The 13631-nt window shown below is 36.4% G+C and overlaps 1 protein-coding gene across 1 annotated transcript in view; it reads right to left on the bottom strand.

Moving 5' to 3' along the window:
* Positions 1-13631, bottom strand: part of ACMSD (aminocarboxymuconate semialdehyde decarboxylase) — an 84813-nt gene that overhangs the window by 52407 nt on the left and 18775 nt on the right. Inside the window, exon 3 of the mRNA XM_074215048.1 lies at positions 1640-1736. Coding sequence (XP_074071149.1) covers positions 1640-1736 — 97 coding nt within the window. The remainder of the gene's footprint in view (positions 1-1639; positions 1737-13631) is intronic.

Below are 13631 nucleotides of genomic sequence, written 5' to 3'. Positions count from 1 at the left end.
ACTGCTCTCCTGGCCTGTACTCTGGTCTGTGAATGACTACAAGCTGTGAGGAGGGCAAGGGGGGGACCCCAGACTGTGACCAGGGTCTGAATATGGACAAAACACAAGAGTTCTGTACCAGGAACAGAGGAGAGACCTTGACAGTCTCCCCTACCCCCTTACCTTCTGTGAGCTGAGCACTACGGGAGCAGCTGCTGGGTGATTCCCTGTTGGGTGGCTCCACAGGTCTGTCTCCATTTCCTAGGGTTTGGACTGTGCTGAGGGCCACAGCTGCATTGAGGGCTAAGTTGGCCTGGGCTTCATGCTTGCTCTGGCAGAGGTTTTCCTGATGATCTTCCTTGTGTTCACCAGGTCTAATTCAGGTATGAATCCCAGGCCCCTTATTATTCCATCTTTTTCCAGCTTTGTTTTGGGGCAGGTGGTAGAGTGACCTCAAGGGCACTAATTAAACTTTTCTTCTCATGAAGATGACACAGATAGATTTGAAACTCCTTCCTTAGAGCTTGACATTTTATCTTCTTGTCCCAAGGAGAAAGGAATACAGTGTTGAAATAAAATCAAAATGGAAAATGGGGGGCAGGGAAAGGGGAAAGGGAAAAAAATAAGAAGCACATTTTAAACTTGAGTTTAGTCATAAACAGTTTAAGACACCAATTACTCTGCATCCCATCTTCTTAAGTTTTCTCCTTGGAGGGGGGGGAAGATTTGAGGTAGCATCCCTTGAGCTTAAGTCTTGCTTCCTTTTCTCTCTAGGTAGTTCTTTGCTTTTTCCTTTTCTCTTCATGTTCTTGATCTGCCCCAACCCCTTCATCTAAACCAGGCTACATTTTATTCACAAAATGAATTCAGGTCTTTTTTAGCATACAAGAGGGTCAAGAACTATATTTACTAAGAATATTTTCTGCTGTTCATAGATTTTAGCAATCATTTGATTTGAGCAATTTGAGCTTGGGGAGATCATCTCCTTGTAAACCTGAAGGTTCAATAGAAATGTGAAGATTGAAGTATTATCATTTGATGTAAGTCTTCCCTCAGATGGAAGAGGAACATGGAGCTAGAGACAACCAGAGTGATTGATGAATCTACTTGGATACATATAGCTAGGACTTTATAGGAGTTCTGCAAGTGCTATTTTTGAACATGGCTCACATATTCAAGACTAGTATAGTCAAAGGTGCTCTAGGGTTTGCTCAACTCAGTTAGGAATATCCAGATCATTTTGTCTACACCATTATGAGTGTAGAGTTTCTTTATAAAGAAACATTTTTGGCTTGAGTTTATTTACTTGCCTGGGATTTTAATAACAATAATAAAAATAGCTAACATTTATAAAACTCTTTAAGTTTTACACAGATGTTAAAGGATTTACTCAGAGTTTTTCAGCTTGTTAATAACTGAAGCAGAATACAAGAAAAGATGTGTACCTTTGCTGTATTAATCTCCCCTGGAATATAGTTCGCTTCATTTATGCTTTTGAGCATTTATTAAGTGCCTAATAGGAGCATTTCTAAGTAGAATTCTTGCAGCTAGCTTGAAGAGGACAAGGCCAAATCTCTGTTCCTTGAAATCCAAAATTATTATTATCTCAATTAAAAAACTTCTAGAGAATAACTATAGTTCTCACAAAATAGTAACCTACCTTTTTGATCCATTTCTTTAATACGAACTATTGGATCCCAGCAGTTTTCTTGGATAATTCGGAAGAGCTTTCCATCTTTCATCATTTTGGCTTTTCCCTAGGGTGAAAAACTTTGATCAATAAATAGAATGTGAACCAAGGTGACTAGTGTGCTTTTGGAATCAAATTAGAGAAATAGAGCTTTGAGTATTTTGCAAGGATTTTCTCCTTAAAAATTTTAGATTTTTTGATATCTTCTGTTTTAGTTCCCCTTAGAAATGGAAATATATTTACCCTACCAAAAGCTTTCTCCCTACAGAGTTTTATAGAACTGAACATTTACTCTTAAATAATATAGCTAAGTTTGGGACCAATAGCTCATCTGATTAAAGTCAAGTGGAAATAAGGCCAAAGTTAATCTTCAATGGGTCCAGTAAACTTCCCTATATTTTTATAACCAAATATGACTAATCATAGGATCATTAATTTAAAATTGGAAGGAACTTTAGAGGACATCTAATTTAATCCCCTAATTTTTTAAAGCAAAAAACTGAGGTGAGAAGCTAAGTAACTTGCCTAAGGTTACATAGATTTAGAGGAAGAACAATAACTAGCATTTATATAATTTTTTTAGAATTTTGCAAAATTCTCTACAAATATCATCCCATTTTATCCTCAAAGAAACTTGGAGATAGTTGCTATTATCATTCCCATTTTACAGATGAGGAAACTGAGCCATCAGAAGTGACTTACTCAAGGTCACATTGCAAGTAAGTGTCTGAGGCAGATTTGAATTTAAGTCTTTCTGATTCCAAATTCAGGGCTATATCCACTAGGAAAAGTTGCCCCTCTAAATGATGCAATGGATAGGGAACTGGTTTTAGAGTTCTATATCAGTGCTAGTTATTATTAGTATTATTGTTGTCACAGTCACTTTGTAAATGTTGACTTTATCATAGGAAAAGATTAGGCAAAGGTATGAATAGATCATTTTGGATCTGGGAGACACTCAAGTCAAGTGGTTCAAGTCTTCTAGAGTAATCATAGAATTGGAGATTTAGAAATGGAAGGGACCTAAAATCCATTGAATCTAACTCCATCACTTTTTTGATTAAAAAACATCAAAACCTAGAGAAATTAAGTGATTTTTTCCCAGGGTCATATATTTAAAAAATAGCTGAAATAGGATTTGAACCCTGACTCCTGCAACCTCTCCACTTTTCCAGGCTTCTCATGGTGAAGATTCTTGCCTGAGGCCATACTGCTAGTTAATAGAAGGACAAGCATCTTTTCACATTCCACTCCCTCCCCTCCCCTTTTTTTTCTGGGCATAGTGCCTTTCTGAAAGTTATTTATGAGACACCTCAATGATTCAAGATTGACCTTTGAATCCCTAGTGGGAGAGCAAAGAGAGTGTGGGCAGGTAAAAAAGAAACACGTCCTCTGATTGGCTATTTTTTCCCCTCCCCTCTCCTACCTTCTATCCCTTCCAAAACTTAATCTTGAGTATCTATACCCAGTTCGATCTACTGCTCTTTGTCCCGCCCCCCTTTATATATATTTCATCTGCCCCAACTCCTTCTAATGCATAGGCTACATTTCACCCACAAAGTGAATTCAAGTCTCTTTAACAGATCATAGACTCGAGAAAAATGTTTGTATTTTTCCCTGAGCAATAACTCTTCAGAATCATTGAGCAAGTTGACTTATGAAATCATGTCAGAGAGAACAAACATAATGAATGTTTACATCTCAAAATGCCTGTGTCCTGGTCATCAGCACTAATATTTCAGTTGCAAAGTCACGTAAAATCATTTTAGGGGAAGGAGAAGAGGAGGTAAAATAAAGAGATGGCATTAAAGAAAAAAAAATCTGAGCAATGTATTTCATTTGTCACATGAAGGATTTTCCCTTCCCCTACCTGCTTAGTATTAGAATACTGTTTCATATAAAAGAATACTTAAAATTATTCCTACTTAAGAGGAAATTATTCATATGGAAACTATATTTTCATTGTATGTGTCCAAGGAATGTTAAAGCTAGGAGGAATCTTAAAGACCATCTGGTTCTCCACTTCTCTCATAGAATTATAGTCTCAGAATTTCAGAACTGGAAGGGAGAGGAGTAATTTTTCAACCAGTTAATCAACAAGAATTTTATTAAATACTTAACATAAACAAAAAAGGGAAGTTAGGTGGTGCAGTGGATAGAGCACCAGTCCTGGAATCGGGAGGACCTACGTTCAAATCTGGCTTCAGACGCTTGGTACTTACTAGCTGTGGGACCTTGGGCAAATCACTGAATCCTGATTGCCTTGCATCTAGGGACAACTCAGGCATCCTGATCTGGCCACTGGACCCAGATGACTCCAGAGGAGAAAATGAAGCTGGTGACTTAGCACAGTACACTCATTCAAATTCAATTCCCCTGCTTGCCATGACATCACTTCCTTAATGCCATGGTCTTCTAGAACAAAGGACAACATCATCATCATCATCAAGGTTACAAAGCCAAAAATGAAACTCCTAAGAGGTGTAAATGCTATAGGAATACTACACATATAAACAATGTAAATATAAGGTAATTTCAAGGAAGAGGGACTAGCAGCTGAGAGGGGAGGGACTAGGAAGGTTTCATAAAAAGAATTAATATATGAATTTTAAATAATAGTGTAATAATGTAAGGAAAAATGTAATTAAACAAGTATTAAGAGATTATTTTTTGTAGGGAGGCATTTTGCTAAATGTTGAGCATAAAAAGAAAAAGAAAAAAGCAGTGCTTTTCTATAAAGAGCTTATATACTCTAATGGAAAAGACAACATTTACATAGAGAAGGTACATAAAGGCAGGAAAAAGTCTTTGGAAATTAAAGTGAGCTGATTCTTGAAGAAGTAAGGGATTCTAAGAGATGAAAGTGAGGACATAGAGACTTCTTAAGGCAAGAGGGACAGCAGAAAGGGCAAAAGCACAGAGGTATATTCTCTGTGAGGCTTGCCAATTAAGCCAATATAGCTGAACCAGAGACTACATGGGGGATGAGTCCTATGTTGAAAGACTGGTGTTCAAAGTGGAGTTGGAATGTCATTTGGCTCAGTGACTTCACTAGATCAATGCACTTTTTGATTGAATCAAACAATCAGGACTGAGTGTAAATAGAACCTGTACAATTCCTTGTCATGACCTAAAAATTTTGAGTAAAAGGGAGAAACTACCTTAGAAGAAAAAAGGGGGTGAGGGAGGGAAAAATTATGAGTGTCTGAATTTGAGAAGTTGGAATAAACATGGCATTTCCCATGCAACTTTGAGAAATAAAAGTAAGACTAAGATATGCCAGAGAAGGAAAATATCTAGGAGAGTCAATTTGATCTAGGAATATTTTAGATCAGCAGACTCAGGCTGATGGAAATCTCAAGATAAGGTCAACTTTTTTCTGAACTTTACTTCATCTATCCACAGACATTATATTTTTGTTTTTGTTACCCACATGTTTCCAATAAATTTAATTTCCTTCAGTCACAAAGAAACCAAGGTTCAACTAGAGATAATAAAGGTAAATTTAGGTCAACATCTTAACCTTGGGCCTTGGTGTTAGGAATTTTTCCTTACTGACAATCTGCAGTAATCTTGGCAAAACTCTATTTTTCATCTAACTTCCCTTAAGCCTTAAGAAAGAAACCAAGAGGACCCCAAACACTTCCCCCCTTCCAAATGTAACTTTTGAGGGCACCACCATTTTCTCAGTCTCTCAGAAGCTAGGTGTCATCCTTTACTCTTCTATTACCTTCCCCCTCTCTCTCCAAATACAATCTATTGCCAAATCATATTTATTTCATCTTTGTAAAATTTTTCCATTATGACCCTTTTTTTCTAGGACATTTCCAATATCACAGGGTAGAAACTTCACTTCTTATACTTGGACTATTTCAGTAGCCTGCTATACAATCTACTTATCACAAATCTCTATCCTTTTTAGTCCTTCCTCCATTCAGTCACCAAAGTGATTTTCCTAAAGTGCTGCCCTGACCATGTTACTCTCATGTTCAATGAACTCCAGGAGTCCTTTATCACCTTCAGGATTAAATACAAAATTTTCTACTTAAGCCTTTCATAACCTAGCACTACCTTCTCTCCTTCTGTATTTTTAGTTTTCTAGCACCTTATATGTCACTCATGTAGTCAGTGATCCAGGGTCACTGGCCTCCTCCATTTTTCAATTCCTGGCATTTTTCTCTGGCTATGCCCTATATCTGGAATGTTCTCCCTCCTCATATCAACCTCCCAATTCTTCTGACTTTCATCAAGTCCCAGCCAAAATATTATCTTTACCCAATCTTTTTTTAATTCTTGCATCTTCCCTCTGCTGATTATTTCATATATTTAATGTTTTGTTGGTTGGTTCTTGTCCTTTGTTATCAAAGAGAACCAATATGACATCACTAGGTTAGAGACAAGAGGTACAGTGTGTCCAACTGTGTCTGATCAAGTCAATAAAACCTCAAAATGCTCTACTACAGGACAAGCACAAATAGTTCATGTGAACACTTGGTTCTGTTTTTTGAGTTGCTTCAATTCTGCCTTGTTCATAGAGCATAGCACCCTCTCTCATAAGGGCATACCATATGGGGCAGTCCCAAGCTAGTGTACATGTTGTACAATCAATTCCAAATTTCTTAAGAGAGACCTTGAAAATGTCCTTATATCACTTTTTTCTGACCCCCTCTGTGAGTACTTGCCCTGTGTGAGTTCTCCATAAAAGTCTTTTCAGCAAGCATATGTTTGGCATTCAAACAGCATGGTCAACCCATTGGAGTTGCCCTCTCTATAGTAATATTTGAATGCTTGGCAGTTTAGTTCAGGAAAGGATCTCAGTGTCTAGTATCTTCTTCTGTCACTTATCTTCATAATCTTCCTAAGTTAATTTAAATGGAAGCAATTCAGTTTCCTGGAATGGTAGGTTTTACAGTGTTACAACAATGAAGTCAGCATAACAGCTTTGTAGACCTTCATTTGGGTGGTCAATCTAATACTCCTTCTCTTTCACATTTTCCATCAAAACACTGAGCTAGCTCTTTCAATGCATGTGTCAACATCATTAATGATGTGTGCCTCCTAGGAAAGTTCACTGCCAAGGTAAGTGAAGTTATCACAGAATTCAAAAGTTCTCCATTTGCTGTAATTGATGGTTCCGCATAAAGATGGTGTGGTGCTTCATCTTGGGTTCAGTATCGATATCTCTTACAAGTTGTATGAAGAATAATTCCAATTTATGCTTCTTTTCAGTTTTTTAGACAGTAGAAACAAATGTCAATCAATGACCATGAATGGACCTTTAGCAGGCAAAACCACTATGGTACTGCAGCAGCTGGTAGGTAGGTAACCTTCTCAATTCTCAGTCTCCTTTGGACCTTGATCAATCAGGGCTTGCAAATGAATTGAATTATGAACCAAAAACCTAAAAAAAGTGTCACTAATTTCCTACACCAAGAGTGTACCTTGTGTTTTTTTTCCTCCTAACTGAATCTTGAAATGTCTCCCCAATGAATTTTTTAAGCTACTAGCAAACCCATTTCAATAAAGTGCTGCTTACAAAATTAAAACTTTTGTTGTCAGCTTGGTCAAAAAATTCCAATAAATCAAGAACAAAAAAAAGATTGCATGAGAAACTGAGAACTATTATTTAGTTTTTTAAGACATTTATTAAATTTAAGAAAGCAAGAAAATTGCAGTTTTTATGATCTTCAATTTTTTGTTTTCTATGCATTTAAATGTATTATTGAAAGCTTTTTTTGCATATCTGTATGACTCATAAACATGCCACCTCTTCTCTGAATAGAAGTTCTCCTTTGTAACAAATATGTACAGTCAAGCATAAAGAATCAACAGATTTGCAACATCTCAGGATAAGTGTTTCATTTTGAACTTCTTGTCCATCATCTATGCTCTTGTCAAAAATTATTTAACTAAAACAAAATTTAAAAAGTCAAGATATAATGGAATAGTGGACTGGAATGAGGCACAGAATGGTGACAGCATGCTCCAGTGGTACAAAAAACACTAGAATAATTAGATAAAATCGGAAACTACTACATCAGGGGCTTCCTGGCTAGATTTCAGAGGGTCCATGAACTTGGTTGAGAAAAAATTATACCTTTTTTCATTAATCTTCAATTGAAATTTAGAATAAAAAAATTAAAAATATCATTTTAAGAATGGGTCCCTTGGTTTTTCTAGACTACCAAGGGGGTCCATCATAAAAATAGTTAAGAAACCTTGCAGTACTGTTAGCCATGTTAACTCTGAGCAAGTCATATAAACCTGCTGGCCACAAAGATAAAAAAAGAAACCTTGCTGTTCTTCCTCCCCATGGTTGCTACATTCCAGATGAGTCCTTCTCCATCTTCCATATGGTTTAGTTTCCTTGTTTCTTGAATCTGTTTCCCCTCTATCACCAAATGAACTTATATTAAAAAGATGACTTAATGACTTTTTGCTTTGTTGTAATTTGTGAAATTTGCTTTAGGAAAGTTATATAAATGCTGAAATCATCACACCTGGATTCTAGTCCAGGTCTTTTCAGTAATTTGCTGTGTGAACTGGTCAAGTAATTTCATCTCTCTATGTCTAGGTATTCTTATTTTTAACGTGTAGGAGATGGACAGGATAATTATGAAGTCTCATATTCTAATATGCTATGGAAAACTATCAAAACCACACCTAATCTATTTAGTCAGTATCCTATCCAATTTAAATACCTGATATTGATTTATTTTTTTCAGAAGTTTATGATTATGCTTGAAACCTCACAGTTTCATCGACTATATCACAAGGCAACCTGCTAGAATGACTAGACTGAAGAAGTAGAAGTGATTGAAATAAGGAATCAATCACTTTTCTAAGGCTCTCTTTCTTAGGAACTTTCACAAATCTCTATCTAATTACCTACCTACCTAACTACATGCCTACCTACCTACCTAACAAACTAACATCCACCTGGATGTCTTGTCATCACCTAAAATTCTTCATGTCCAAACCAGAATTCATAATCCCCCCCTTCCTCCCCCAAAAGGATTGAACTATTCAGTTCCTTCTCTGAACTTCTTTCTTTTTAAAAAAATTTATTTATTTTTTAAAAATTTATTTTTAACTTCTTTATTTCTAATAAAGAGCTTCTTTTAATAAAAAATAATTATTCCCATCAAGCAGATTCCATTCTTTGAATTCATTCTCAACTCTTCTCACTCCTACCCCCCTTTACTTCCTTCTTATTCCTTTCTTTTCTCCCCACATCGAATTTGCTCATTTCATCCTTCACATTGATATTAACCTTCCTTATGCATAAACCTGGTCATAGTTCTTAATTCATGATTATTCATTCAATGAATTTCTTTTGCTTATTAAATAAAATTATTATTTTTTTAAGTTTTTTTTTTTGCAAGGCAATGGGGTTAAGTGGCTTGCCCAAGGTCACACAGCTAGGTAATTATTAAATGTCTGAGGCCAGATTTGAACTCAGGTATTCCTGACTCCAGGGCCAGTGCTCTATCTGCTGTGCCTCCTAGTCGCCCCACTATTAAGTAAATTAAAGAAAATTCATATTTCCTTGACCTGGCATTCAAAGTTTTCCACAGACTAATTTTATCTTATGTGGTAGCATCCTCTTTCACATGCTCTATACTTTATTCAAACCTTTGACTCTCCTAAGCTTTACGACCTTCATGCTTTTGCTTATATTATTTGTTGTTGTTGAGAGGCAATCATGATTAAATGACTTACCCAAGGTCACACCACTTAATATGATCATGTGTCTGAGGCCAGATCTGAAATCAAGGCCTCCATACTTCAGAGCTAATGCTCTATTTACTGCATCACCTAGTTGCCTCTGTTCATACTATTCTTATGCATGAAATTTTCTACCTTTTCACTCTGTAACTGTTGAACTCTTATTATCCTTTAAAAACCAACTCAAATATCACCAGTATAAAAGTTTGCTTTACATTCCCTCTTAGCAATGACCTAAACCTTTACTTGACATAGCACTTTATTTGTATCTCTACTGCATTTAACATATATTCTTTTGCATTATAACCACTCATATATGAGTTATAATCCCCTGCTAAACTGAAGACTTTTTCAGGGAAGGAGTAGTGTTTCATCTAAATTTTGTATCTGTCTCAGGCTCTAAAACAGTGTTCTGTACACTGTATTTAATTAATATTTGTTATATTTTTAACAGTCAACAAGTCATTTCAGTTCTTTTATAAAGTCTTTCATAACTACCAGTCCTTCTCACTCCCATTGCCAACATATTAGTCTAGGCCATTAGCACCTTAGTTGAATCTAGTCCTCTTGTTAATTTTCCTGCCTTTAATCTTCCCCAACTCCAGTCTTTTTGTATATATATGTATATATATGTATATATACGTATATATATATATATATAAATCTATTTTAATGCTATTTTAAAATTATGTTATTCATATGAATAAAATCAGATTTCTGTGATTGACTTTTTGACCCCTTTTACTTCTACTTTATTTTATTATATAGAATATGAGATGGAGGGTAGGGGTGAGATTTGTCCACGGATGGGAAATTTGTCCCAAAGAAGGAGATTTTTAAAGTGCTGAAGACAAGAGATTGTATTCCTCTAAGAAAGAAGGTTAGGATAGATCCTTGAGTTAAGGAATGGATGGAACTATAATTTTGTGGAGCCTTTGATAGGATAATGAAAGTGGAGATAGGAGAAGACTCTAGTTGGGTCTCTATTTTGATGATATTTTAAAGTTCCTCAGGTATGATGGTAACCAAGTTCAAAATCAGCCTTAGAATGAGAAGAGAGGCCTGGCCCTAGGATAGGGCCATCATCAATGGCTGCTTTAAAACATTTTCAACTTAAGAGCATCCAGGGTACCAGCAGAATTGATCTATGGCAAGTGGGATCATTCATTTGAAGGGCAAGATAAGAGAAGGGATACTGCTTCTTTCATCACTATGGCCTATTTCCCCCCTTAAGTCACTGTCATATACATAGCATGCTACTTAAAAATTCCTGAGGAGTAGAAGGAGAAGTTTAGGTTGGGTGATTTTGAGGCATAAGGTTCATGTGTAGGGTCTGGAAAACCAATTTTATGATTAGCTCTTTGTCTTGAGAGCAGAGATTGATGCCTTGTCTCCTGCACCATGTCTCATGTGTCTGAGGGAAATCAGATTTAAATTTGGCATCTTATCTAATTTTCCATGATCATAAGTTTTCTTGGCAAAGATACTGGAGTGGTTTGCCATTTCCTTCTCACAGATGAGAAAAATGAGGCAAACAGGGTTAAGTCAATGGCCCTAGGACACATACTATTAAGTATCTGAGGTCACATCTGAACTCAGGAAGATGAATTGTCATGACTCTAAACCTGACATTCCATTCACTGGACAACTTAGCTGTCCTAAGATTTAAATCACCTGGAGAAAAGAGCTTTGGCTTTGGACTAGAAGACAAGAGAAAAGGATTCCTAGTCTCTGCTCTAAAACTAACTCAGCTTTCTTTTCTATTTTGTAAAATGAGAAGTTTGGACTAAAGGATCTGTAATTCCCTTTCTGTCCCCATACTCTTCAAGGCTATCAGATTTGAATTTATTTGACTATGATCTTAGATAAGTGACTTCCCACTCTTACTTTCATTTTCTTCTCCTTTTTTATTGGGTACATAATTTAATTATAGTATAACAAACAATACAAAGACATTTTAATGTTTCAACAATATATATTAATTATGAGAAAAAAGTTCTACCAGAGCCACCTCTAATAACATTTTGTGTGTCTGTGTTTGTTCTGTTTTTTTCCCTCAGTTTGAACTTTTCCCTCAGTTCTGAAAACATGGTCCCATCATTTAGTTCTCTCAGATTGGTAGTTAAAATCTCTCAAGAATTCTCTTCAGGATACCTCTCTGCATCATAGAAGTCAAACTTATTCTTTTCAGAAAATATCTTTTCAGTAATTTTCTGAAATGCCAACTAACTCCCCCAATCTCTAAGGAAAGAAATCCTAGTCTTTTCTGAGTCTCATAGGGTGGTGGTGGAAACATGGTTGAATATTTTGAAGAAAAACAGGCTTTGAGGCTAGTAACAATCCCTCTGTAACAATTAGGGAATTTTAATTCTTTTTTAGGACCCTTCAACATCTTGCACACCTTGTTAATGGACTGGAGCTAGCAGATTCCTGGTTACTTAGAAGGGCTTGTTAGGGAGATAAGACTCTCCTTAATTATACAAAGATAGTCAAGGACAGACAACATACCTTTGTGTGTGTGTATGTGTATGTGTGTGTGTGTTTGTTACTTCTTTTTTTTCACTTTATTTATTTATTTACATATCACTACAATAGTCTTTTTTTACAAAAGTCTTGTTGAAAAAGTAAACATGATCCCCTCCTTCCACAAAGATAGATAAAACCTGAGAAAAATAAGGTGAAAGGGGGAAAAAATTGTATTTCAGTCTGTGTTCAGATACCATCAGCTCTTTCTGGATAGAGCATACTCTATATCATAAATCCATCAGAGAAGTTGCTTCAATATTTCTTCCCCATAGTTGCTATTGCTAATTGTATTTCCCTCCATCTATTTCTCTCCAATTTATTCTATTCTCTCTCTCCTTTCACTTTTTCTCTCCTCAAAAGTGTGCTGTGGGTCAGCCAAGTGGTGCAGTAGAGACAGAGCACCAGCCCTGGAATGAGGAAGAACTGAGCCTAAATCCAGTCCCAGACACCCAAAAATCACCCAGCTGTGTGACCCTAGGCAAGCCACCCAACCCCACCACCTTGCCAAAAAAAGTGTTGTATTTAACTACTCTCTCCCATGATCCTCCATCACCTACACTACTCTCCCCTCGCCCTGTCCCCCCTTTCCCATCCTTCTCTTCTCCTTTTTCCTTTGAAACAACACACACACTCAATAGGGTAGATTTCTATATCCTATTGTCTGTGCATTCTGCTTCCTCTCTGAGTCATTTCCGATGAGAATGACATACCTCAAGACCCCTTACCATTCCCCCCCTTCATGCTACTGAAAAAGCTATTTCTTGACTCTTTTATGTGAAATAACAGCCCATTCTACTATCCTTTCTGTTTCTCCCAGTACATTCCTTTTTTGCCCACTACTCCATCTTGATAATATATTACACCTTCATAATCAGCTCTCTCCTGTGCTTTGTATATATTCCTTCTAACTGCCCTAATAAATGAGAAGGTTCCTATGAGTCAATATCATCTTCCCATGCAGGAATACAGGCACTTAAACATCATTATATCCCTCATATTTTGCCCTTCCCATTTACCTTCTCTATGCTTCACCTGAGTCCTCTACTTGGAGATCAAACTTTCTGTTCAGCTCTGGTTGTTCAAACAGGAAAATTTGAAATTCCTCTATTTCATTGAATGCCCCTCTTTTCCCCTGAAAGAGGATGTTCAGTTTTGTTGGGTAGTTGTTCTTGGTTCTGGAATATCATATTCCAGATGCTGCTAAGTCCTGTGTAATCCTGACTGTAGCACCATAATATTTGAGTTGTTTCTTCCTGGCTGCTTGTTATATTTTCTCTTTGATCTGGGAGTTCTGGAATCTGGCTATAATATTACTGGGAGTTTTTTTTTGAAATCTCTTTCAGGAGGTGATTGGTGGATTCCCTCAATTTCCAGTTTGCCCTCTCCTTCTAGGATCTCAGAACAATTTTCCTAGAGAAGTTTTTTTTAAAAATGAAGTCAAGGCCCTTTTCCTGGTCATGACTTTCAAGTAGCTCAATAATTTTTAAATTATCTCTTCTGGATCTGTTTTCCAAGTCAGTTATTTTTCCAATGAGATATTTCACATTTTCTTATAGTTTTTCATTCTTTTGATTTTGTTTTATTGTTTCTTGATTTCTCACAAAGTCATCAGCTTCCTTTAGCTCCATTCTACATTTGAAGGAGTTGTTTTCTTCAGAGAGTTTTCTTATTTCCTTTTCCTTCTGCTCAATTCTGCTTTTTTAAGGCA

The sequence above is a fragment of the Macrotis lagotis genome, chromosome 1, assembly GCF_037893015.1.
Source record: "Macrotis lagotis isolate mMagLag1 chromosome 1, bilby.v1.9.chrom.fasta, whole genome shotgun sequence".
NCBI classification, from domain to species: domain Eukaryota; kingdom Metazoa; phylum Chordata; class Mammalia; order Peramelemorphia; family Peramelidae; genus Macrotis; species Macrotis lagotis.
This window is presented reverse-complemented; position numbering and strand designations above follow the sequence as displayed.